General features: G+C 34.1%; 1 protein-coding gene across 1 annotated transcript in view; it reads left to right on the forward strand.

Annotated features, from left to right (window-relative positions):
• Nucleotides 1-11,781, forward strand: part of LOC118179741 (adenosine receptor A1-like) — a 190,255-nt gene extending 178,474 nt beyond the window's left edge. Inside the window, exon 2 of the mRNA XM_085822010.1 lies at nucleotides 6,062-11,781. Coding sequence (XP_085678136.1) covers nucleotides 6,062-6,646 — 585 coding nt within the window. The 3' untranslated portion in view covers nucleotides 6,647-11,781. The remainder of the gene's footprint in view (nucleotides 1-6,061) is intronic.
• Nucleotides 11,782-26,291: the final 14,510 nt, after the last annotated feature.

Genomic DNA, 26,291 nt, shown 5'->3' on the forward strand with positions numbered 1-26,291 from the left:
TAGCATAAGTCAAGGAAATAAGTTTAAAGGAAGTGCAGCAAAATATGTGCATAAATTAATAAACCATACAAGGAAATGATGGGGTGTCCACATCAGATTTTTTTTTCTTAAATTAAAAAGGAGTGTTAAATAAATAGTTGAAGTAATTTCTAAAACGCAAAAATGAGCATTCGTTAATTTATAAGTTGAATTTTGCAGAAGTACTAACAGGGTCTGATTTTAAAAAAGCAAACGGACATTTGCTCCAGGTCTGTACTTTCAAGGGAGCATCTGAATCCACCTACAGTATTTTAACTATGTAAAATTGTAAGAATATTTTCAATTGTAGGATCTGTAAGTCACTGAGAAAACTAGGTTTGGGGTGTCCGCCGTTAAGTTTATCCCAAGCCTCTAGATTTGTAAATATCGTCTTGGTTCTTAGATTTAATAAAGCCTGTACTGATTTAAGTTTTCTAAATTTCTTTAGTTTTCAATTTAGTAAAATTGTTCTTAACTCGCTATACAAATGCAAATTTTTTAAAGAAAATTTAACTTATCCATTTTCAAGGCATATTCGATGCATTACGTCTTTCATCAAATTTTGAAAATGAAGTGTTACAACTTAAATCACTGGATGCCCTGCGATGTTTAAGGGTTTTATTTATAAGAAGTATCGAATAAATCCGCAACTAAAGAATGTTTTGCTCGTGAAAGATCTTAGATTATGATTTACTATGAGCATAAGATAAAAAATGAGAATATTTAGTGTGGCCATGCATGCCTTGAGAGACATATAACTTGTCACGTTATGAGGAATTTTCGCATTATTTCTCTCATGAATGTTTTCATTGTATAAGCAGACAACTGGCAAGTGAAGGTCCATGTTTCAAATTCCGAAGAGACGCACGTAAATTTTTCACATTTCCTGCTACGAAAACCTAACAGTCTCTCTAGTAGCCTCCGACTAAAATGTTATGCACTGTAATTCATCACCTGAATTTAGCCGAATGGGTCTCGTACCTCTCCTAAGTAGCCTTTCAAAAGGATGAGAATGTAAGGAATTGTAGCTTTATGTCTTCCATGTTTCTGTCGTAATGCGATGATTAGCTCGCCGATAAGCGTTCAAATCTAGGTTAGGGCAAAGTTGATTTTCATATTTCCTACTCCAAATGTCTCGATAATTTCTGTAGCATTATACTAGATGTTTAAAGCGGTCACTTCTCTCTTGGAAACAGTGGGCAGCCCAGTTGATTCGTGTTTGTGAGTGTCCTAATTAACACGTTATCCTTATGTTAAAGTTCGTACCATATTCCTAGTATTTCCTTTGCTTCCACCAGAACAAACGAGGATTTAAATAAAATAAGAATCTAAGTTAAGGAAGGACTGGCAACAGCGGCAAAGCATACCCTCTGCAGCTGACGCAAGTAGAAAACCTCTTAGTTCGTGACTTCTCTTTTGGCTATTTCTTTTTAGGTAATTGGTTTGCAAAATTTATGCAACCAAGTATGAAGATCGAATTTCTCTTATGATTTGTAAGTGAATCTAATCTACATGTTGTCTTTTATCCCGACAACAGCGAGAGTAAATTTGCTCTTAGTTTCGTCTTGTAACTCTGCAGAAAGTTATTTTTCATGTTATGCCATATTTGTTTTTTCATTTAGAATTTTTCCATCAGCGGGTCCCATTAGAAATTTGCGAGACTGCGATGTAATGATGTTGCGATATTGTTCACTGCCTTTTCGGAAAAGAGTCGCCTACCGTGAGCACAGATATGTATTGCAAATTTTTTTTGCACAAATATGTATTGCAACTGCTAAAAAACGGCACTTTTTTATCATTTGGACGACACAGAATTAACAATGCTGTTACTCCTAGACATACTTTATGGCGACTGTGAATGTTTTCGTAGACCTATGTTTAAATTATTATGACCTCAGAATTCTCCAGGTCTCGAAAATACGCACCATGCGACTAAAGAAAATATCGTTGTTAATGACATAGCCACACTGAATGAGATGTTGGCTAGAATTCAACCATAGCCTGCAAGAAGGATGGAGTTACTGCTAGAGTTTACTATTAAATTATTCCTAGACATCACATAAGGTATATGTACTGTCACAATCGCGTTTAACTGTATGTGTTATGTTCACAGCAAGTGATAACACGGTTGAAGATTAAAAGCCTTGTATGTTTACTACTGGAGGTTTGAATAAAAATATCAAATTAAGTGGTCATGTTTTACAGCAATTTTCCAATTCTAGGAGCATAAGGTTATCTCTACATATAATGAAAGGATCTGTCTATCTGTGTGTGTATGTGTCTTTCGCTCGTGCTGCGCTTAAGCTAATAGACCCAGGGCTACGAAATTTCGTACATAGGTGCATCTAGACAAGAGCCAGTGCATTTCGAAGCGAATTTTTCAGAATTCGAATGAGTTTTTTTTATTTTATGTTTTTTGATGAAATCGTACCAGATCGATAGTTTTCTCTCATTACATGAGCAACAATGGCACGCAGCCATTGTTGCTGATATATCACTGTTGCCATTGTTGCTGATATCAGCACTGTTGCCACTCGGAAAAATGAGGGCGATAATTCTGTGCAGTTTTTAATTTAATGTTTTTCTTGGATATTGTCCAAGCAATCCTTGTTTGTCAAGAGCAGTCAACGAGAAATTGGTTAATTTATTTATTAGGATAATTAATATTTGTATTAAGGGATATTGCTTATTTCATTGTCATTTTTTACTTGCAATGCATTTTTATTGATTTTTTTTTTTATAAATTTGGACTGCAGAGTAAAATGTTGCGCAGTTTTTAAATTAATGTTTGGTGTTCACATTAGGCATTTTCCGGTATATTTAAAAGCCAGACTAAGGCTGGCCGCGTAACGGCTAGTTTACAATAAACTGTTTATGTAATTCTAGTAATTGAGACAGTTAAAACTTGTTCTATGAAAAAAAATTATAAAGAACTTTTTTCTTTTTCCACTGAATGTCTTCGGGGTGTACGTCGTAGCTGGTTCGGTTGGTAATCGGAATTCGAAAGCCGGAGGGAGCATCACTAATTTCTTTCGTTTTTAGCTCATAAAAAAAAAAAAGTAAAAGCTCCATAAAATAAATATGTCATTCCATTAGTTGCCTTCTTATATAATATAGGCTTGGATCTATTTTGAGATTTTCATTTCTCTTGCGTTGAAAAGGAAATGAAGTAAAACTCTACTTTATCACCAGTAGAAGCAACATTCTGGCTGTGGTTCTAGTGGTAGTGCGATGTTTTGTGGTATGAAATGTTGACATAGTTGTAGCGATCGAAGATATGAGCGGCAGTAATGCTCAAAGTGCAGGATTGCAGTTAGGTGACGTAAATACTACTGAGAGCAATTGCATCGAATCGCAGTCAAGTGCCTCTGATGCACATATGCCAAATGGACTCGCCGGACATGTCACTGAATAGTCATATAGTGAAGTCACCACTAGTTTTTCTCTAGTTCCAGAACTGTCTATCCCTCCTTATTTTTCATGATCATATGTTGATATCTGTGTTATGCCATCATTATGTTGTTAAGTCTTAGGTAAAGAGGAATTAAATTTTACGTTATTCATTTATACCCAGTGTTTTGCATGTGCGCAACTGTGTTACGTAACTATCACTCCCAACACAGCAGGGTAAATAGTTTTTAAAGTATGGATTGAGAGACAATTTGGGTTGGATTATGAAAAGTACTGAAGTACTTTCGCCTGTTACATTTACCTGTAATTATGAGTTTCTTTATAATTGCAAAATAATTATTAATAATCATATATTTATTTATTATTATTTCATTATTGCATCATTTTCGAGGCATCTCTTTTTCCCCTCCTTTTCTTCAGAGAAAATTTATGTATGTAAGTCACCCTAAAACTATATACATTGTAGAGACATTAGGATTTTTTTTTTTTTTTTTTTTTTTTGGAAGCCGGAGGGATGAAAAATAAGCAAACGCCTTCGCTGGGAATCCAACCACGGACCTCTGGAATACCGCCCCAGCGTGCAGAAGCACTACACCACGAAGGCACTCTAGGAAGGCAGGAGAAATTCCTTATATACTTCCCCTTTTAAAGGGCGACTGGGGTTTTTAGGGAACCCAATCGCCAAATCCTGGGTGTGGAGAATCCTCATCTAACACCCTTTTAGTTCGGGAGCCACTGTAGAGACATGAGGTTAATTGGAAAAGCCGGAGCGATGAAAAATTAGCAACCGCCTTCGCCGAGAATCGAACCACGGACCTCCGAAATACCGGCCCAGCATGCAGAACCATTACACCACGAAGGCATGCTAGGAGGACGCGAGAAATACCTCATAGCATAGTCCCAAAAAGCTATAAAAGTGTATGTATGTGAGCTTCAATGAAGCGTACCCAAAGCATGTAGGATAAAAAGTTTAAACCCAGTGGTTTCGAATGACGATAAATATAAAAATCGTAACAAAGATACTTTTTAGATCCCCTTATATTTTTCTACTAACTGTTTTTATTGGTAGCTCATACAATAGTTTTTGCAATCCGATTCACCTGTTACTGGGATGCTTTCGCACGTTATTTATTTCAAATTGATAATGAAGGAAAGTAGAGTAACAATTCATTGTAAAGCAATGAAAAATATTGTAATCTTAGGTTATTTTGTTTTGTAACAATTTCAGACAAAAGTAATTAAATACACTCGAAACTTGTTATTATTATTAACTTATGTAATATTTTAAGTAGAGTTTAAGTATTAAGTAGAGTATTAAAGTTTATTTATTAGTAGTAAGTAGTAGTATTTAAGTAGAGTTTTTGCGCGATTTTTTACATGTAAAATAAATGTGACCGAAGTTTCTATTTAGAATTTTTTCTGAATCTCTCTGTGGACGTTTCCTCATAGGCAGAAGGATATTTTTTGCATTTTATTTTAATAAAAGCTATTATCTTAGCATACTTTTATAATTATAAATTGGATAACCAAAATGCGCATGTCTTTTTCTTTCTATTATGATTATGAAATGCAGTTTCTCTATTAGCTTCTGCATAACACTCTAAGGAGGATAACTGTTAGTAGCTGCTAAATGCGATGTTAATTAAAGGGAAATTAATTCGCTGAACTTAATAAAGTTTTGTAAAATAACTATATGAAAAATTCTGATGTGGACACCTCATGAATACCTTGTACGATCTATTAAATTATGCACATTTTTTGCTGCATTTCATTTAAATTTATTTCCTCAAATTATACTAACTTAATTAACCGATTCCTCAAGGCAAGTTGAAAATGACATCGAAAATTGCAAATTTTGAAATTAAATATTCCCGTCAATTTTTGTCGAAGGGGTGTCACAAACTTAGTATATATTTATTTTTTCATAATATGCATGAAACTTTCCCAGATATAAATAAACCAGGAGACCGCATTTAAAGTTAGATTTCGTTATTTGTCGAAAAATTTGTTTTTTAAATTTGACATTACCAAATCATGAATATTTTCGTCATTTAAAAAACTTTTACGGTTGTTGGAAGTAAATGACTACGACCAACGACTGAGAAAATAAAGGTTGTGTAAGGACATTTAAGCCGGGTAAGGGGCTGAATATTATATATATATATATATATATGTATGTATGTATGTATGTTTGATGCTGCCGATTTCAATAAAAATGGGAGGAGCACAATTAGATGTTATAGTAGACCCATATACAAAATTTCATCTTTCCATGTCTAATCGTTTTTGAGCTATGCTAGATACATAGGCAACATAAAAAAGACCTTTTTGAACCCATTTTAAATCCATAATGCCAAAAATACTTCGCGATTAAAATATCTCCTTTACTTTATGCAAGGAAAGTAAAAAAAAAAAAAAGAATTCGATTTTTGTTATTACACTGCATTAATTGTGTAAAATTAATTCATTACTTGCGTAAAATGAAATTTCAGTTATTCTAGGAGCATAATCATATCCAGGAAATAATATTTAAGAAAGGAAATAAGACACTGATACTAAAGTTATCAATGCAAATGTCATGTTCCTGTATTGACTGTAATATAAATGTTAATAATGTCTGCTTTCGTTTCAGCTGAGGCAAATAACAGCCTTGGAGCAGCAACTACCTAGAAATGACTCCAGCAGTGAAAACCACCGCCGGAACTCAAGTCGTCATAGCGCCAGATGCGTAGCAGGTTCGACATCTAGTTCGGAACGTAGCCTGCACCAAACCCTGCAACGAGTGCAGTCACCAAATAGCGCCTCCCAGGACAGGCCGGAGCAAGCTAGCAAGAGAGAAGTTCGAACTGCTAAGAATTTGGCTATTATTGTGATTTTCTTCATGATATGTTGGATACCTCTCTACACTGTAAATTGTGTGCAGGCTTTTTGTAGCCGTTGCCAAGTTCCCACTTGGCTGTTAGATACTTTCATAGTCCTGTCTCATGCGAACTCGGCCCTGAATCCCTTCTTGTATGCTTACCACATGAGCGATTTCCGACACGCTTTGAGACAGCACTTCTTCTGTGGATGTGGTTCTGAGGGTAAGTGCTCGTTTCGAATGAAGCCAAGACCTGTAGAAATGGAATCTCTGTCGGCACCAGCTTTATCTAAAATGGCTTCTAAACTTTCCGAAACAAACTTGGAAACTAAAGCTAAATTTACAAATCTGGGATAGGAAATTCGTTTTGCTCTCATTGAAAAAGAATTTTCATTCGCCATCGTTTCTTAATTGAGCCAAAAGCTCATGTAATATTATAAAGGGAGGAAATGATGATGAATAATCCAAATCTCTTGAAACAGTGTTTAATGGCTTAATTTTTCAATGTGAAACGTTTTATATTAATGCAGCTGTCATGTACTGACTTCACCATTGTCTGCAATATGAGGATCTGAATAATCTAAGCAATTTGTTGTACTTATTCTTTCAAACAAGAAAAGTGAAAACACTTTAAGGTAAATAAAACGACGGATAATTTCTAATAATACTGGAACGTTTACTTATATCAGCTCCGATTAATTGATCTTCAAGTGAAAATAATTTCTTCTATTCTCCTTGTAATTTGCAACAACTTGTAACTTGGTAATAAAAGTTAACACTTTATTTTTTTTAATTCTATACTACAGCAGACGACTTTTCATGAAAACGCAAAAGATCTCAAAAAGGTTTATTCTGCAAACTGAAAATACGGTCCAGATTAAAAATATTTTAAAATATATCAAATTTTAAGTGGCTTTGATGTGAGAGATACTGTGGTTTTATATGAAAGAACCTTGAAAGAGTTTTTATAACTAAATTGTAACAATATACTGAAAAACTAGTTTTGTTCGTTATTGATGTGAATGAAAGACTAATTCTCCTTTTGATGAAAAGTATTACGTTTAAATAATGTTAAAGCACACAATATAAAACTTTGTGCATATCGTGAATTGTGCGTGTTGTATTGCGGTGTCTATTGACAATCTGTGTAAGTGTATCAACGTTTGGTGAAATACTTTTGAAGTTTTTAAATTTGAATTATTGTTATTACACCTGTGTGGTCATCGAACAAAAATGTGATTTGCTGGTGCTTATATTTCAGCATTTATTTCACATTTTTTTTAAGCGAGCTTATCCAGTATAGTCATTTTTGGACATTTTACTAGTCATTCTGAAATTTGTCTTTGTTATATTTGTTCTTTATATGACATATGTTTACTATGTTGCACTGATGTTCTACTTAATCTTGTGTTTTAATTTAATTCCTATTGAGGCTTTTTCTTATATTTTCATATTTGTAATATAGTTTTCATGTTTTGATGTGTTTAATAACATGTACTTAATTTTAAATAAATGTTCAGTTCTTATTTCATTTGACCAAATCATTTACAGATGATGATAATATTAATTGTATAGAATCTCGAAAATCTGTAAGTATTCTTTTTAATATTTTAATTTGTTATAAAAATGATCTAATGGATATTTAATGTTTTTAATCTTATGAGAATAACATAAAGGAAGAGTATTTTATGAAACATTACTTTCAAATGCTGTGGAAATTTTAAGTTAGAAACTGTAAGAAGTTTAATCTGCTGAATAACTGATTAATTTAAAATATAATATTTTCTAATATAGTTCTATTTTCAGAATTTCTGTAAGGCTTTCAGAAATTAAGCTTATTTCTGAATGCCATTCTTAGTTTTAAGGAAGAACAATTCTTTTCATTTATTAGAAGCTAATATATAAACTTTAAATTTATAAGTAGTACTAGTAATATTGTTTAATATTTTAGGAAAGCCATATATTTGCTAGCTTTTATATTTCATTATGTTTACATCCCATTACTTAAAAAATGAATTTGCTATGTTCTTTATATTTGGGGAAAAAATGCAGCTTATTATTTTGGACTGCTTATTTAAACTTTCTGATAAACATGGTTGCCTTTTAGTTTTGCTTTATTTTAAGAAAACGGCCACGATATTTTTAAATAAAAAAGCTTTTTGTGAGTTATTTTATCAACAATATAAACAAACTTTCATACATATTTCTGTATTTGTAAAACATCTATAACGTATTTTCTCTTTTCTAACGAAATTAAGTTGTATTTTCATCGTTTTAGCTGAAATATCGTTTTCTTTAATGACAGAATAAAATAAAATTTTTCTTGAATGAATGAAACAAAATAACCTCTGAACTATAAGCAATTGTTTCGACATAAATATTCAATAGTAAGTATTCAAACGTTGATAAGTATGAATATATGTACTAACTAACTAGGAGCTCATAGGATATTATTTTTAATCCAAATAAATGAGTATAGATTTTCTTTTCTAACGAGTCTTTTTTACTATTCACATATATGTATGTGAACTCTTATTTATATTTTTTATTTAAATATCCGTAAAGCATTTGCTATTTGCCTAAGTTAAAATGGTGAAAGTACAAAGTGAATACACTACTCCCCAGTGTGATACTTCCCAGTGTGATACAGCTTATTAGGAATGATATAACTTATTGGACAAGGTATCATACAACTTTAAAAAAACATATAATTAGTAATAAAATCTATTAACATACACTTTAATAATTTGTCCGATCTATTTCATTTTTATATTTTTTAGTATTCTGTTAATTTAATTCCTTATCATTTATAAAAATGACTTTCATACACGAAAGATGTTATACCGAAATTAAAATGAATACTAATTAGCCCAAATAAAAATTAAACTGCTAATTATCCATGAGCTTATAACTACAAATAATTACAACTATATTAACATCTGAAATCAACTAATGTAATATAGTATTTCAAGGATTTTTTTTTTTTTTTTTTTTACAAAGAGGTTAGGCTTATAGAATGACAAAAATGAATATTTAAACATTTACAGTATAAACTTGGTAATACAAAAACAAATGTTTTGAAAAAAATTAAATTTCCAGCTACATTCGATATGACAATTAGGTTAGTCGTAATGAATTGGATTTTGTATTCTATCTGCTTTTAAATTTTAAATACCGTGTTTCAAACTTTCTCATTTGGAGGATCTTTCATATTTTACAAAGGAAACTTCAGGAGGGACTTCTAGAATATAATTATATCCCAGTTTTCACTTTAAATCAATGGTTCCCAGACGTTTAGAACTTTAGTTGTGAGGGCTGTATTGCGGTCCCAGGTTCTCAGCAGTATGTATTTTATAATATATTTGGGCCCCTGCTACGCTGCTTTTCAGCAGCCTTGCGACCCTAAATTAGGTTGACCTCTAGTATGAAGACCGCTGATCTATATGTATCTTAAAATACTGTATTCATTATCTTCAATATTCCAAAAAATGTAATTATAAATCCAGGGTCATTGTATTTTAATGCATATTTTGCAAATGATGCTTTTTTAAAAATCATTATTGGTATAAAAAAAGTATAATATATCTTTAAAAATAATTAAAACATTATTAGTCAGTTCTTTTACATTTTCATCGTATATTCCTCTTAAAATAACAATTATGCACAATTTATAAGAGTAAAAATCATATAGCATGGTATTTAGACAACATTACAACAATCCTACATTTATACAAAATTATTTCTAAATATAGATTTGGTAGGTAAAGGAAAGATTTGGAAGATTTAATGATAAGAATATGATAAAGATATGATTGGAACAGTAGTGATTCTTTCGTTGAACTCTCCAGAACAAAAGGCAAAAAGAACTTTTTGTAACATCATAAAACAATTGCCACATAGGCTCAACAAGTTTTCATAAAAAAGTTTTGAAAATCAAAAACAGTAGAAGACTCTGAAGAAGACAAAAACTACAAATACAAGACATTTCAGGCAACAAATAGATTCGAGCATTGACTTTGACAGAGAATATTGGCATACTGTTATTTTAGAAAACAATAGTAATAGCATTTTGTTTATGCAAAGAAAAGTTATTACATTTTTATGCTATCTTTAATAATTTTTTTAGATCATATGTTTAGTCAAATGAAATTTTCTTGTCTTTATCTAAAAAAAATATTTATATTTTATTTAAAAGAAATTATTGCAAAATGTAAAGCTACTTACAGAGATTCATGTAATGAAATTTTTATAATGTGACATGTTTCTGAAAAATGTGCCTCACATTATACTACAGATAGTTATGTTTTTGTATGCATTTTCTGAAAAATTACTTATTTTCGTTAATATCATTATCGTTTTGATTCAGTATTAATCAAAATAGGCAATAAATTTATAATTTATTGTATTTATTAAATATCATGCGCCTTTTGAGAATTATGTATTATTTTATCATCGAAAATTCCTGAACTTTTAATATTACTGTTAAATAAGCAATAGTTTACAGTTTTACGTATCTGTTCTAAAACAGACTAATTCGATTTTTGTACTTTTCTTTATTGTAAAATAGAGCAAAGGTAGAGGAATATTAATCTAAGAATATGTTCCATGCAAAGGACTATTCTTTCTATGAAAAGGGGATAAATGTCTGTAAAAGCAGTAAGAAAACATACAAAAGATCTTGAAAGTATGAATTCTGGAAGCATTCAGTAATACTCTGGTATATGTATGCACTACTTCTCTTTGCCAGTGAGAGGAGATATTTAAAATAGATCTATTTAGCATTTGGCTAACATAAAATATGCAATAAATATTACAAAAAATTTTCATTTTTATATTTAATGTTAGTATTATACACACCATCTGCAGCGTATAAAACATTATTGATGCACATAAAAATCGATCTAACACTATTCATTTTGCAAATAATTTAATGCTTGTCTAAAATGCTAAACTGCAACGAGGCTGTAAACTAAGGTGTCAATAAACTCATTGCATTATTATAATTTGGTTTTCTTCAGCAGTTTCTTTTCTGTAGCTTACATTATTATAAGAATACAATATCTAATAAAAATATAACATAAAACTTGCATATTCACTTTTTATGTTATTTCTAAAGTTTCTAGAGTTAAGAATTTTATGTGGATATTCCATAGGGAAATGACATTGATTCTTTGTTCAAGATTTGACTTGATTATTTTTAAGATAAATAAAATTGTCCATTTATTCTTTGGGAAACTATTATGGATTGGCAACAAAGGAAATTGTGGTGGTTATAATTTTTTTTTTGTATGTGTACTGTGTTTGTAAAGATTCTTTTAGTAAACTATGTATGTATATACAGTTTTAAATGTGCTCCATTGATTCCGGTGTTATTTAAACATTGCTATGATTCCACTTCTGCATCATTTCACTGTAAAAAGGCATTAATACTTATACCATATGGATTGTCATGATATTTCATGTTTCTCAATATTAAATGGATTTTAATGTTAGTCTTTGTGTTATTTAATTGTAAAAGAAAAGATTTTTCCTTTACAATGAAAAGAAAATAAGAAGAAGGTTAGAGAAAGACTAATTGTTAATTTTAAACTAAATTGCAGTTTAAATGTGTGTTCATTAAACAAAAATTATTTCTGTAAATTAAGTGTTTTTAAGAAATTGGGTAACATCTTCATGCAATTATTGTTATTTTTAAAAATTTTTTGAAACTATAGATCCTAGGAATGCACGACCCACCAGTGTCTGACAAGTAGCCAACTTGGCTTTAAATCCTACCTTACTTGTTTGCTGATTAGAATTTTCGTGAGTTTTCTCTTGCGCAACGGTGATATGCGCCAGTTTTCCTCAGAATATCCTCCAAGATGGTATCCCTTGAATGGAAAGTCCTTTTCTAATTTGCCTTCTTTATTTAAAAATAAGCTTGATATTTTCGAAAGTTAATTCGAAGGCCTGGATTCAAATCCAGCAAAAGCATGGGTATGTGTGAGTGTCATGGTTATGCATTACGGAAGAATTTAAAAGCTATGTGTGCGAAAGTACTTTTCAGAGTCTGGTTGCAACGGAAGAAATTTACAAGGCTTCCAGACACAGAAGACTAATTACCATTTCAGATATCTAAGATCTCTGATTAGCGATAGTGTGCAAAAATTCTCTTACCCGTGTTTCCTCGTGGACTGCCAAAAATTAATAAATAAAGCTTTCTAAGAGGCGAACTGCATTCATCTAAGTTAATCCCAGAATAAAAGTTTTAATGTCTTTGATTAGCGGTTTTTTATCTCAAACTAAACTGAACAATGTAATATAATTTCCGAAATACACTATCGTCTCTCCTCCAAAGACACTTCAGAACTTAAATGACACGCATTATGATTACGCTTTTAAAATTCAGCAAAAGATGTTTGAATCATTCCGCCATTTTTATAAAATGGCCGAATATTTATTTCAATACAATTAATTTTTAAACCATATATTTATTATTCCAAAACCTGAAAGGTAATTTGAGAAAGCATTTATTAAAAAAATATTTCTTTCCGTCCGAAAAAGTATATTCACTTGCCTTCGATTGCAAACCCTCCTTTTCTTTGAAATGAAGCAAATTCAGTTCAGTAAAGGCCGCTTATTCGAAATTGATATAACGAATACATAACCATTTAGTTATAAACATCAAGCAAAAATTTAAATTTTTGTTATTTGCTATATTTCGAAAGGAAATTATAGATCTGCCTAAGAAGACGTATGTCCTCGAAGAAGACTTTTTGAAAAATACTGGCTCTTTGATTTGGTTTCAATTCCTTATCAAAAATATGTACTCACAAGTATAAATGCTACCAAAAAGTATATCTTTATTGAGATATGTTAAAAGCATTGTTTTGTGCCACTATTGCCATCTGACTTTAAAGAACTCAAAATCAGATTCCTTTCATGCGTCACATCAGATAGGTTTCAACGTGTGTGAATGCTGAATTAAATAGATTGTAGACCTGCATATCACCTTAGCTAAGGATCTCACCCACACCATTAGCAATGTGTTGCAAGAAATTTAGACAATTAAAGTTTAATTTGTTGTATCAAGTAAATATGTGCTATTTATATTGCTTGCTTTAAGAATTTGTAACAGGGTGATGTTTTATTTAATTATGCTGAACCTTTATACAGATTTTGGTTGAAGATACTAAAATTCCACCTTAACTTTGTCCCGTATAATTAATTTTAATTAAATAGCTGAACTGAAAAAGAAACTGTTGCTGATACCTTAGGAGAATTAATGAATCAGTTTCTTTATTTCATATCTCTTCCTGTTTCGTGACTTTCTTGACTCATAAGAAGGATATCTTATCCATTCATAATTTATATAACGAACGATAAATTTCCAGCAGGAGTTCTAATTTCAGTTTATGAGTTTTCCATCTTTTTCTGTTTCTTAACTGTTTGCTTTTCCCATTTTAGGATGTGGTCTTCCTACCATTTATTCTGTTTATCTTAGATATTCCCCTTAAACTGTGGAAAATTCTGGAAGGCTATTCCAAAGACCTACCACTTTCGTGTTCAGTATTAGTTTCATTATGTTTGAGATCTGACTGAAGCTTAGATGTATTTACAGATTAAATATCATAATGTAGCTAATTAACCCAACACTCGAAAACTGCATCTGAGTAAATGAGGTAAATAATTCTTAAATAGATGTTAATTAAAGAAGAAATGCTAAGTGCTTCAGTTGAAATTAAAGTACTTAAATATTAAGGCCTGTTCAAATTCATAAATGGGTAATATTGCATTACAGGCTTTTATATTATGTTACTGCATCAGTATTATTGTCTGAGTAATTTTCTGTTTTGTGTAATTGTAATTCCTGAATTTTATATGTTTATAATGTCTTATTTATGTTGTTAGTTCTTATAAACGATAAAAACAGACTACTAAAATTTCAAGGTGCAAATATTTTAATGCTTGTGGAATTTGCATTTCTTTTACTATATTTAAAAACATTTCCATACTACATATGCAAAAAATGCATTTGTAGCCAACTACGTTTTCCTAAAGATCTCCTTAAATGAAGATCAACTTGGAAGACTTGAAATTTTATTCAGAGGAATAACAGCTTTCTAGTCAAGTTAACAGCAAGGAAAATAACACATGATGTGAAATTCTACTAATAAACGAGGACGACCGCAGATCACCAAAATTGTTCACAGAGCAATATCTAAAGCGATAATCAACTGAAAGATTGATTTTGTTTATTTTAATGCAAAGCATTTGAGGGCTATCTGCCTAACTGGAAAGCCTTCGTGGCGGACGTTCTAAAAAAACTGGCTTGTGTAAATATAAACAAGGCGGAAACCGCGTAAACGCCCATGTAGCCAGCCAATTCGACGGAATTCGAATTTCAGACCAAACTTACCAGTGTTCAGCGACTTTATCGCTCGGCCGCTGGTGAGCTTATCCGCTGAAAGGAATGTTCTGTAGTAAAACAATCGCAGACTTTGGACTGTCAACCAAAGCCCTCGATGAATTCATGGCCACTTATAGCGTTCTGTTTATATCTTGTGTAGCCTAAAACTTGATAAAACTTCGAGAAAAATCTCTACTAAGCCTTCGAAAAGGCGTTTTCCGGAAATTTCAAGGATGTTTTCAAGTTGGCGAGAAATCGCAAAATGTCATCTAGACTAATATTAGGCTTTTGCTCATATTTCTGGTTCTGTTTGAACTATCTCTACGATTCAAACATCAGTCGACTCAAAATTAAAAGATTTCGAACATCATATATGAAATAAACATGTAGAAATACAATATAAATTATCACAAATTCAGAATTGAAATAAAACATACAATACACAAATACAAAAATTATCTTACAAGATGTAGTAATTAAACAAATATATAGAAGTACTTATCTCGGTACGTAGAGGGTATATTTAAAACATTATATTTCTTTTAAAAAACTTGTGTGTTGCGTTTAAAATAAACACGTACGTTTAACATTTACAGAAATATTTAAAATGCAGAAATATAGATTAAAACATGTCTAATCCTCAGCGTCTTTCCCACCTGGGCGAGCTCTAGGCGATCTTTGTGAATTTGCAACTGACTCCAGACAAGAATACAGTAACTCAGGAACTCGCCACTGCTGAGTCAAGCAACAGATTTGCAGAGGGTGTATATGCAAGTTACTTCAAAAAATAGTTAAAAACTGTAGCAAACGCTACAAAAATACAGTCGACTCCGGTTAATCGGACGTCAACGGGAAGAGATCGCTTTGGTCCTAATAACCGGTTGGTCCGATTACATAAACATGTCCTATGTTGTAAGACGGGACGTGCTATATGTAGCAAACAGTAAATGTATATGTAAATCATGTACTAAAATGTAATTATGACCGTTAATGGCGCGGTACATATGTATGGCGAACATACATGTACAAGAATTCCAGTCGAACTTTTTTCATTGAGAAAATTAATTTAGAAACTAATTCTAAGAAACAATCTCCACGATACTCAACATGCAAAACACAATAAAAGCAATTTCTTACCAAGTTCCAGTCAACATTTGAAGAACTTCTCCAATGTGATCTGACGCGTTCTCTTGACGGATTGCACGTGAACGCAATCGCCACAAACATTTAACGCAGCAATGGGACTGCCTTTATTTCCCTCCTGCATGAAATACCGACGCAAATTTTCAATGCATTTCCTCGCATCCTGTGTTGTCACTTGCACTAATTTATTAGCGGCATCATCATCATCACATTTTTGGTCTTCCGATGCTATCGTGTGTTTTGCTGCAACTCGAGCAACGATTGCAGCTTCATAATCTTCATTTTCATCGTAGCATTGAATTTCATTGTCAATGGATAAAAATTTTTCGCAATTTTGTACCTGTTGAAGTTCCACATGTAAATCATCATTTTCACTTTCAATGAGCATGTCCACATCCATCTCCAAAACCAAGTGCTTAAAGCCACAGAACAGTTCTGAGAAAAACAGTTCTGAATTGTCTCACTGCTCACTTTTCGCCAGCTGTCGGCCACAAATGTAACTGCTTGTAAGATGTTGACCTTTGCACTGCCTTCGCTGGCTTTTGACGATGAAGTCAGCAAACTTTCTTCAATTGCTTCAAGGATGTAATTAACCAACCTTGCACGATAAAGGATCTTCAAGTTTTTTATAATGCCCAAGTCCATTGGCTGGACCAAAGCTGTGGTCCTCGGAGGTAGAAATTCCAATTGGGCGTTCATCAAGCAATTTAAATGAGAATGTGCGGCACAATTGTCAAGAAGAAGCAGCACTTTTCTCGACTGGCGTTGTAGCTCTCTGTCCCAATCCTTCAGCCATTCTTTAAAAAGTTCAGAGGTCATCCACGCATTTCTGTTCGCACGATACACAACTGGTAAACTCTCCATTTTAAGTCCTTTAAAGCAGCGAGGCTTAGTGTTTTTTCCTATAACCAACAGCTTCCTCTGGTCCGTTCCTGACATGTTTGAACAGCACAGCACGCGATCCATCGCTTTTTTGGAGCCAGAGAGTGCAACATGTTTGTAACTTAACGAGCCGTCTAGTGTAGGACGATAATACAGCCCAGTCTCATCAGCATTGTAGATGTCATCTGCTGAAAAATGTTCAAGAAGCTCGGGCAGTTTTGTTGATTTCCATTCTTCAGCATTTGCAGTATCAGCATTTTCTTTCTAGCCATGTACTTTCTTGAATATATGTCATGTCTAGATTTCCATCGAGACAAAACCGTCCGTAGCTTTCGGTTGGTTGTCATCGTGTCCCAGCTTTTTAGCGAGTTCTTCTGTTTTGCATTTTAACATTGGGCCGCTTACTTGCGCAGATCGTCCAGTAACAACCGCAAACCGTTCGTGAAGAGCCTCATCGACATCTGGGCCCTTGCCTTCACTCTTCCGTTTTTTGGAAGTTCCTTCTTGTTTTTCACATTGGACCCGTTCTTCTCGCAGCTCATTCTCTTGTTTTATCAAGCGTGAAATTGTAGTCTTTGCCAATCTCCGTTATTTCCACCAACCGACGCTGACTAATGTTTCGTGGTTGTTGCTTGATCTTATCCAGGAAACTAATTTTTTCAGCTAACGTTAAGTCTCGTCGTAACATTTTGGCAGGGGAGACAAGACACGTTCACAGTTCATTGACTAGTGGTCTGAAGAAAACTTGGTGTTTCGGGTTCAAGATGTTGAGGTCGAGAGGGAGATAAAATACTCGCCATTCAAAGCTTTGGAACTAAAATTATCCCAAAAAGGTGATGAAATGATAGCTTTCTCATGTAAACTTTAATCATGATTGACAGGCGGGAATTCCTTTCAGGTGGAGCCGGACACTCTATTGTTCATTTCCTGGGAACTCGGAGGTGCAGGTCAAAGAAATAGGTGCGCGTGTTCACCTCCCACCGGTTTTGCTTTTGTCATGGACGTTAAGGAATTTCTGACCTTTGATAAAGCATTATGCTGGGGAGCCGCAACTACAGATCCTTCCATATGTCGCAGACCACCTGTACATCCGCTGTACGCGGCCGACTTGTAGCTTCTGTTTCTTATTCGCTCTGACGTTTCTTTGGTCCGATTAAACGGAATTTTGGTCCCAAATAAGCGAATAATATTAGGCTTATGTACATAGGATTTGTTTCGGTTCTTTAGGATTTTGTCCGAAAAAGCGGCTGGTCCGATTATTTGGTGATCCAATTAACCGGATTCGATTGTACTTAAAACGCAAATTTTATAAACTGTGGCAGTCTTCTGTTCGGCTGCGTGCGCCGCCAGAATGTTGTTTTCGTAAGACCGAGTGGTGCGAGTGAACTCACTCGCATTGCCCTTAGATCTAGTGCAAGGATGTTCATGTATTCGTGTAGATGTTTCCTGTTGTGTTTTAGCGAAATGGAGTCATGTCTTTGAAGATTATTCACCGAGCCATGTCCTTAACATCCTAAAAAGCAAATAAATATATAAATTTACAAAATCTTACAACAATATTTACAACTTCGTATTTATTTTTTGAAAAACAGTTCTATGCTTGGGATAATCCAAAAGTTAGTAAACGCTTAGAACTTTATATTTCTGTAATATCCAGTACATTCTAAAGTAATTAACAAGTAAGTTAATGAAACGGATTCTTTAACAGAATATTACTAAGCATATGCAGTCCGTTAACGGCACTACCCGGAATATTATTGAAATATCGGTGATCTAAAGTTCTAGTAGAAACTACATCGACAGAGAGAATAGTCCGTTTTCTTTACCTGAAGGAATATTACTGATGAATAATTTCTATTTGATCTAAAAAAAATGCAGGAAGATTGTCATGTTTCAGATAGCTAAACGGCATGAGGCTTGATGAAAAGATGAATTTTTGTTAGGATTGAAGAAGAGGATTAAGGTGTTGAGACAAATCGTTTTTAGTAAGTTTTTCAGGAAACAGGAGATTAACTACATATGTCGCCGTGTCATGCAATTATATTAAAAAGGGCGTGAGAATCGAATGATTTACATGATTATATGTAAGGGTATAGCTGTTCTTAAATGATTAGCCCGAGTTAAATGGAGCTGTAACAGAAACCTTTAAATACAACTAATAAAATATATATATTCAGCCAGTCCTGAACTATTGTAACGAAATGTTGGTTTTAGCTTCCGATAGGAGGATTAATGGCCTTTTCAAAAACACATTTACGAATCGCGACTTTTCAAAAACACATTTTACGAATCATTACGGAAAAAGTCAAAAAAAAAAAAAAAAAAAAAAAAAAAAAGATGCAGCTATTCTGTATTACAATAATTAGCCTCCCTAATAGTTCTTTTTGGCGAGACTGCAATCACAATCAAGAAAGTAACTTGAAAGCTCAAAGGGGTTTAATCCATTGTGTACATGATAGCGAGTATTTTCACTTAATTAACAATATACCTATTGAATTACTCTCTCTTGTTATCCCTTTGGACTACATGAACCTTGATGTAAAACTGGGCTTAAATTATAAAATAATAAAGATAGGCTGCTGTCTCTCTGGAATGTATTGCTCTGAAAACTATTCACATTCGCTATCCTACTCATGATTGGTTTCATATCTATACAGATGGTTCTCATTTGGACTTCAGTCAAGGAGCTGAGGATGGTAATTTTTGTGAATTGTTTTATTTTTATCTGCCTGTTGGAAATTGCACGAGCTATTTGATGGTGAGCTGCAATCAATCAATGTAACTCTTAATTTTTCGTTCGCCAGAATTCCTTTGAGAGGGATGTGATTCTCTCTGATTCAATATCTGTTCTTCAGGCTTTATTATCTAATCAAAAGAATATAAGCTGTCGAGTCAATAAGTATAGATCTCTTCTTGTGAGAATTTCAGACTGTCCTTTCATACAGTGTCTGTTCACTCTTCCTCTACTAAATCCTGGAAGTCCATCAGAACCAGTTCACATCTTAATTCGAATGCTCCTCACGCAGCTACGATGGCCACTTTCATGTTGGCAAATTAAGCACTGTCTCTGTGCCCCTTTATTTCGTGTATTTTTTTTTTTTCTTATTACGTGCTCCGCCCTTAGGCACTACACGGAAAGGGAGGGATGCTCCGTGGAGGTCTTTTTAAGGAAAACTCACATTACAAATGGGGAAAAACACGAAAACGCCCATGCAGCCAGCTCGTTCGCCGGGACTCGAACCCCGGACCGAACTACCAGTGTTCATCGGCTTTTACCGCTCGACCGCTGGTGGGCCTTTTCGTTTTAATGTTATCGACTTTTATGTGTGTGTTTTGTGTTCAATGGACAAAATATGACCAATGTGCTTACACGGACAAATGCTCCACATTATCTCATTTTAATCGGCTTGCTGAAAAATATTGGAGAGAATGCAGCCTAATGATCTCGTAACCAATAGGCTAGCATTCGATAAATAAAATTCTTAAGGAAATAGTTCAAAATGTATATTAGCCTTATTAAAAATAGAAGGAGGGTTTTCTGTTATTTATTGAGATGTATTCATGTTTTAAAATTGTGATATTAGGAAATGATTTCCATTTCACTTAATGCTTGCATGCTATCGTGCATGAAAATTTTGCTGAAATATCCTATAACTATTCAGTTGCAAAAGAATTGAACATTCAGTCAGTTTCAACACCTGCATAAGCAAGCTATCATCAATTTTTACAACGGAATGGTATATTCCATATAGCATAAATACATTCTTGGGATCACATGAAAATTTTACTCACGGATCAATTTACATTTCGGAATATCTTCTAACCTTCCCAAACAAATCTGCCTTTTGTTCTTAATACTACCTCGAAGTATATTCCTACAACAACATGGTGAAGTCCCGTTGACAATGGTTGTGACGTTAAAAATCGTAGGTACTGCATTCTCGCCGCCCAACCGGTAATAGTAGTTATAGCGTCGCTGACTGCAGTGCCGAAGGGTCAGATTTCGGATCCCGAAGATGGCATGGATGTTTGTAAATGTATAGTATCCATGCAGCATGGGACACTCTAAATATGCAGCGAGCCGAAAGTCTTCTCGAGACGTTGGTGGTAGAGGAAGAGGGATGGATCCCCGGGACGCTCTTCTTCAAAATTGGGGGCGGAACTGAGCTAAATCGCGCTGTCACCTGTAAGGTGCCCACGTCTGTTGTCAACGACAGGCGTATCTTGCTCTTCTTGCCACGGGGAATTTCGTGGGCTTGGGCTGACTATAAGTCAGGCAAGTGAGCATTAGTCAAACAAATAAACCGCATTCTCAGAAAACCCCAGATTATGGCCGTTACATACTCTCCCGAGTGCTTAATTTGACATTTCAATATATATCCAGATCATTTTTGAGAGAATTCAAGAAATCAAAATCGCTAAAAGAACTGAGAATAAACATTCTTAGAACATTCGACGAAACCAGTTTTCAGGAAAATGCGTTATGAATGTCATCAGGATGTTAATTTATGAATACAAGACATATCAGGACATCTTCGCACAGTCCTGAAGATAGCAGCTTAAAGACATCCTTGCAATGTTAAGTAATGAATTCCATAGTACATCTGAGAATAAAGATTCTTAGTGTATTCCGCCACGGTAAAGTTAGTGAATATTAGCAGTTCAACATGGGTTCGATTCCAGGCGAGAGAGCTGGCTGGCCTCCAAACGTTTAGTGGTTAGCTTTTCTGACTGCCAGGTGTGGTTGCTGACAGCCAGTACTGTCAAGGTGGTTGACATAATACGAAAGTGCTTATTGAAAATTCTCTGTTATCCTGGTCTATTGGTTGCCTTCCAATTCTGTTACATATTAGGTTAAAAGTTTTATATTTTTAAAAAGTTAAATGTAAAAGAAGTATAAAGAATAAACCATGAAATATGCATGCAATTTACGAATATTGTGACAGTAATTAAACAAGTTTGTTTTAGCCTATCATTAATGTACGTGTAAAACGTTTTCTTTTCGAAGCACATTAAATTTTTTATTTATGATCCTTTTTTAAAAAAATTTCCGTTGTAAATGGTTATCTCTTTAATAAGGAGGGTTTTGAACACACAGTTTTCTCGAGAGAATATACATGAATTTATTCACTTAGAAATATGTAATAGTTAGAACATCAGCTGCTAACATTCTATAGATAATTCCTAGCAGATTCTAATATCAGACTGGATAAACTGTGAGCTCAGCGAGAGCAAACAAACCCTGTGGTACGACGTTAAATCTGCATTTTTCAGAATTTTTTTAAGGGTACATGTTTCTAAATAAAAAAAAAGCATTTTAATTTGTGTATTGCTTTATTTCCGATAATTTCAATGTTCTATCGAAAATGATTCAGTTTTTCATCAAAATTCTAATCTGCATTTACTTTAAATTGGGTTAGGAGAAAAGTACTTACTTCAGCATACTCGAAAATAAAGTTCTTAAGTTAAATTTAACAGTAAAATATTTTATAAACGGAAAAAAATAAATAAAATATAAATTTTAGTCGCCAAATATAAATTTTTTCTCGTTTGGGAATCTTGTCCCGTTTTGAGAATTCTTTCCTCTCTATAATTTTATCAGTTCAAAAGCATATTCGCACAATATTCGTTTTGCAAAATATTGCAGGCTATCCTTTGAAGTTAATTAAAATCAGATTTTTTACGCTTTATTTATGTTACCTTACACATATTCTCTTAAATATCAGCTATCATTTGGAAGGAAATGTTTCTGTTCTTCCAAGTTACAAGTAAATTTATTTTAATTTACAATCAACTCAATTGCCAAAGTTTAAAATTTAGAGAGACATCGAATCTGGCATTTAATTTTCATTTATATCTTTATTTCGCTGTGTAAATATATACAATAGTCTGAATGTTGTTTCAAGACTCTACCGCCAGGCAAAACTAACGCAAAAGGATATTAAGTTGAAATATCTGATTTATGAGATTTAAGAAATAATGCAAGAAATCCTCAATAAACTAAAGAAACTGACTCCGCAAATAAATCAATGTATTTGAAATTTAATACACACATTTTTCGTGAAATGAGGAATCCGTAAGAAAAAGAATTCCCAACGTCCAGTGATAGTAAAAAAAGAAAAAGATTAAAGATTTAATAGAAACGAAGGACTTTGTTTGGGGGGAGGGATAAGAGAAACCGGTTTATATTTATATTATACTTAAGTAAAAGCCTCGAAAACTTTTACGCATGTTGACCGAAATTTGAAACTATGTCAAATGTTTGCATGTCGAACTATATGATCAGAGGTTTTACCTCTTACGACATCCTCTCATTTTAAATCCTTTTACAATGGCAGCCAAAATAAGTACTTTTCGCATTTTATTTCATATCTCATTTCGTATTTTGATTATCCCGAATTAATCAGATTGCCGGCTTTCAGCTTTTCATAACTACACTGAAAATTTTTCAAATCGTCAAAACCGGGTATTTTTTACAATTTTAAATTGCATATTTAGAAAGTATTAGTAGGTAAATTTTATTATTATATATTTTTAGCTGAGAAAACTTCGTGTACATTTTTTCCAGAAAAAATGAGAGTTCATGGTTCGGAGACATTGCTTAAGAGGGGAGGATTGCCTTCACGAAAAAACGTGCAAAAGAAAATGTTTTATTTTCACTCTACATACGAGGAAAACCATAAAATCATCCATGCGGCCAGCTGGTACGCTGGAATTAGAATTCAGACCTAACTACCATTGTTCAGTGGTAGTTCAATCTGCATTCGAATCCCGACCTTTTGTTGATAGCAAAGGTCTACAGTGGTACCTCGCGATACGATCTTAATCCGTTCCTGGACCGGGATCGTATAGTAAAAAAATCGTATAATGAACAATGTAATCTTATGTAATTTAATTAATTCGTGCAACGCCCCATATATAAACACCAAAATCGTCTATACGTAATAATAATTAGTCACAAAATAGTATATTAAGTACCACATACACACAATAAAGATTTATACCACATTTATAAATTAAAATAACCTTATAAATAAATAAAAAATAAAAAGAAAAAATAATTTCACTTACCGTAAAGTACTGTATAGTCAGCGAGGGATAGTTTTTATTACGATACTGATAAATTGCGCACAGCTTTTATAAAACTTAGACACAGTAATGAAAACTTAAAATTAAATTAAATTTCTTTTAAAATTAAATTTCTTATGTAAAATTACAGACACAGTAATGAAAACTTAAAATAAATTTTTTTTTTATAATTTTTATCTTTTGTAATTTTTTTTTTTTTTTTAAACTAACTGAACTTAAAATTTGAGGTGATACATCATCGTCTTCACTTTCCTTTCTAGTTTTCTTACTAGAAACACTCGCTTCTTCACTTTCTGGGGCACTTCTCTTCGAAAAATATCTATCTAAAGAAGCCTGTTTCTGACGACTCCTCAAAATGTTTCGAAAATGACTCATACAAATGTCATTCACATTGTCCATTGCACGAGCTGCACGCATTTTTTCTGGGTGCTTTTTTTCAATAAAACTGTTTAAGTTTTCAAACCAACCGATGGCTTCCCGTATTCCGTAGATGTCAGTGCCACCTCCACCTACTCCTCAACACTCGAATGATGTTCCTCTTGAAGATCGCTGATTTGTATCGCCTCCAATGCCTTTAAGTCGTCAGTGTTGAGCTCCTCCTTGTGCTCGTCGAGTAGGTTGTCAATGTCAGCCTCATCGACAACAAGCCCCAAAGACTTTGACAGAGAAATAATCTCCTCCAATGCACCAGGATCATCCACAGCTTCTTCTTCAGTAGGGATTTCGAAACCCTCAAAGTCTCGTTCTGCAACCACAGCTGCCCAGAGTTTCCTCCATGCTGAGTTCAAGGTGCGCCTTGAAACCTCACCCCATGCCTTTTCTATGATTTTTAAGCAATGGACAATGTCGTAGTGACTATTCCAAAACTCACGGAGTGTGAGTTGCGTGCTCTCTGTCACTTCGAAGCATCGTTTGAAAAGGTGCTTCGTGTAAAGCTTCTTAAAATTAGCAATGACTTGCTGGTACATAGGCTGGAGGATGGAAGTGGTGTTTGGTGGCAGATAGAGCACTTCAGTCGAAGTCGGGATGTATTTGTTCTTCAAGGCCAGGAGGATGAGCAGGGGCATTGTGGAGCACAAGGAGGCATTTTAGAGGAAGACCATTCTCCTCTAAATATTTTTTCATTGCAGGTCCGAAGCAGCAATTAACCCACTCAACAAATAAAAGCCTCGTGATCCAGGCTTTGGCGTTGGACCTCCAAAAGACGGCGAGCTTATCCTTCGACACATTATGTGCCTTGAAGGCACGAGGATTTTCTGAGTGGTATAAGAGTAGGGGTTTTATTTTTAAATCCCCACTGGCATTCGCACATAGGGCAAGAGTAAGCCTATCCTTCATGGGTTTGTGTCCAGGAAGTTTCTTTTCTTCTTCTGTGATGTATGTACGACGGGGCATTTTCTTCCAGAAAAGCCCCTTTCATCACAGTTGAAGACTTGTTGAGGGATGTAGCCTTCATCGAGGATTAACTTTTTGAAGGCCTCGATAAATTCTTGCGCTGCTTTTTCATCGGCGCTGGCAGCTTCCCCATGCCTGACCACGTTATGTATCCCCGATCTCTTCTTGAATCGTTCAAACCACCCATGAGATGCTTTGAACGTTGGGGCCTCTTGTGTTGATGTCCCTTCGCCTCCTTCGTCTCTCTGGGCTTTTGCGAGGTCTTCAAAGATCGCAGTGGCTTTATGGCATATAGCAGCTTGTGTTATCGTATCACCAGCAATTTCCTTCTCTTTTATCCAAATAAGAAGAAGAGTCTCCATCTCGTCATTAAGGGCAGTTCTATTGTATGAGAAGGTGGTAACGCCCTTTGCAGACTTGCTGGCTTTAATGGATTCTTTATTCTTTATAATGGTACTAATCGTCGATTGGTTTCGTCCATATGCATTAGCAATAGCCATGATGCGCATGACACTTTCGTATTTTTTTATAATTTCCAACTTCACTTCCATGGTTATCGATGACTTTCTTTTCCCCTTATCACCACCAGCACTAGAAGCACATTTAGGACCCATGGCGAATAAAGTTTATCACAAAATAATATTACGATCACACAATCACAAGAATATCGTATGAACTGTACGAACGCCACGCGGTCTCGAGAAGGAGAGAACGATATCACATCGACGCTTTGTGTGGACTCGGTATAATACGATGCCGTGATGCCGACCAATAGGAGAACAGGATTTATAGGGAAAGGAGGATGACGTCACGTCGACCAATACCAGAACAGCTTGAATAGTGACGTATTGAGGCTTGCTGAGGCTTGCTTAGTGACGCGTGAGGTTTGCCCGTAGCGCTCCAGCTTCAAAACAATTTCAAGCGGCAAGAGATATTGGGATCGCATAGCGAAAAACGTATCGTTTCGCGAGCACGAATATTTCCGATATTCCACTTCGTATCTTGAACACATCGTATCGTGAACCCATCGTATCGCGAGGTACTACTGTATTTGTATATAGTCTCAGTTTCCTGAGATATCCGTATTTGTGAAACAATTACAGA

Source organism: Stegodyphus dumicola, chromosome 8, assembly GCF_044657685.1.
Source record: "Stegodyphus dumicola isolate Sdum_Otavi_A_Nest chromosome 8, ASM4465768v1".
In the NCBI taxonomy this organism is placed as follows: Eukaryota; Metazoa; Arthropoda; class Arachnida; order Araneae; family Eresidae; genus Stegodyphus; species Stegodyphus dumicola.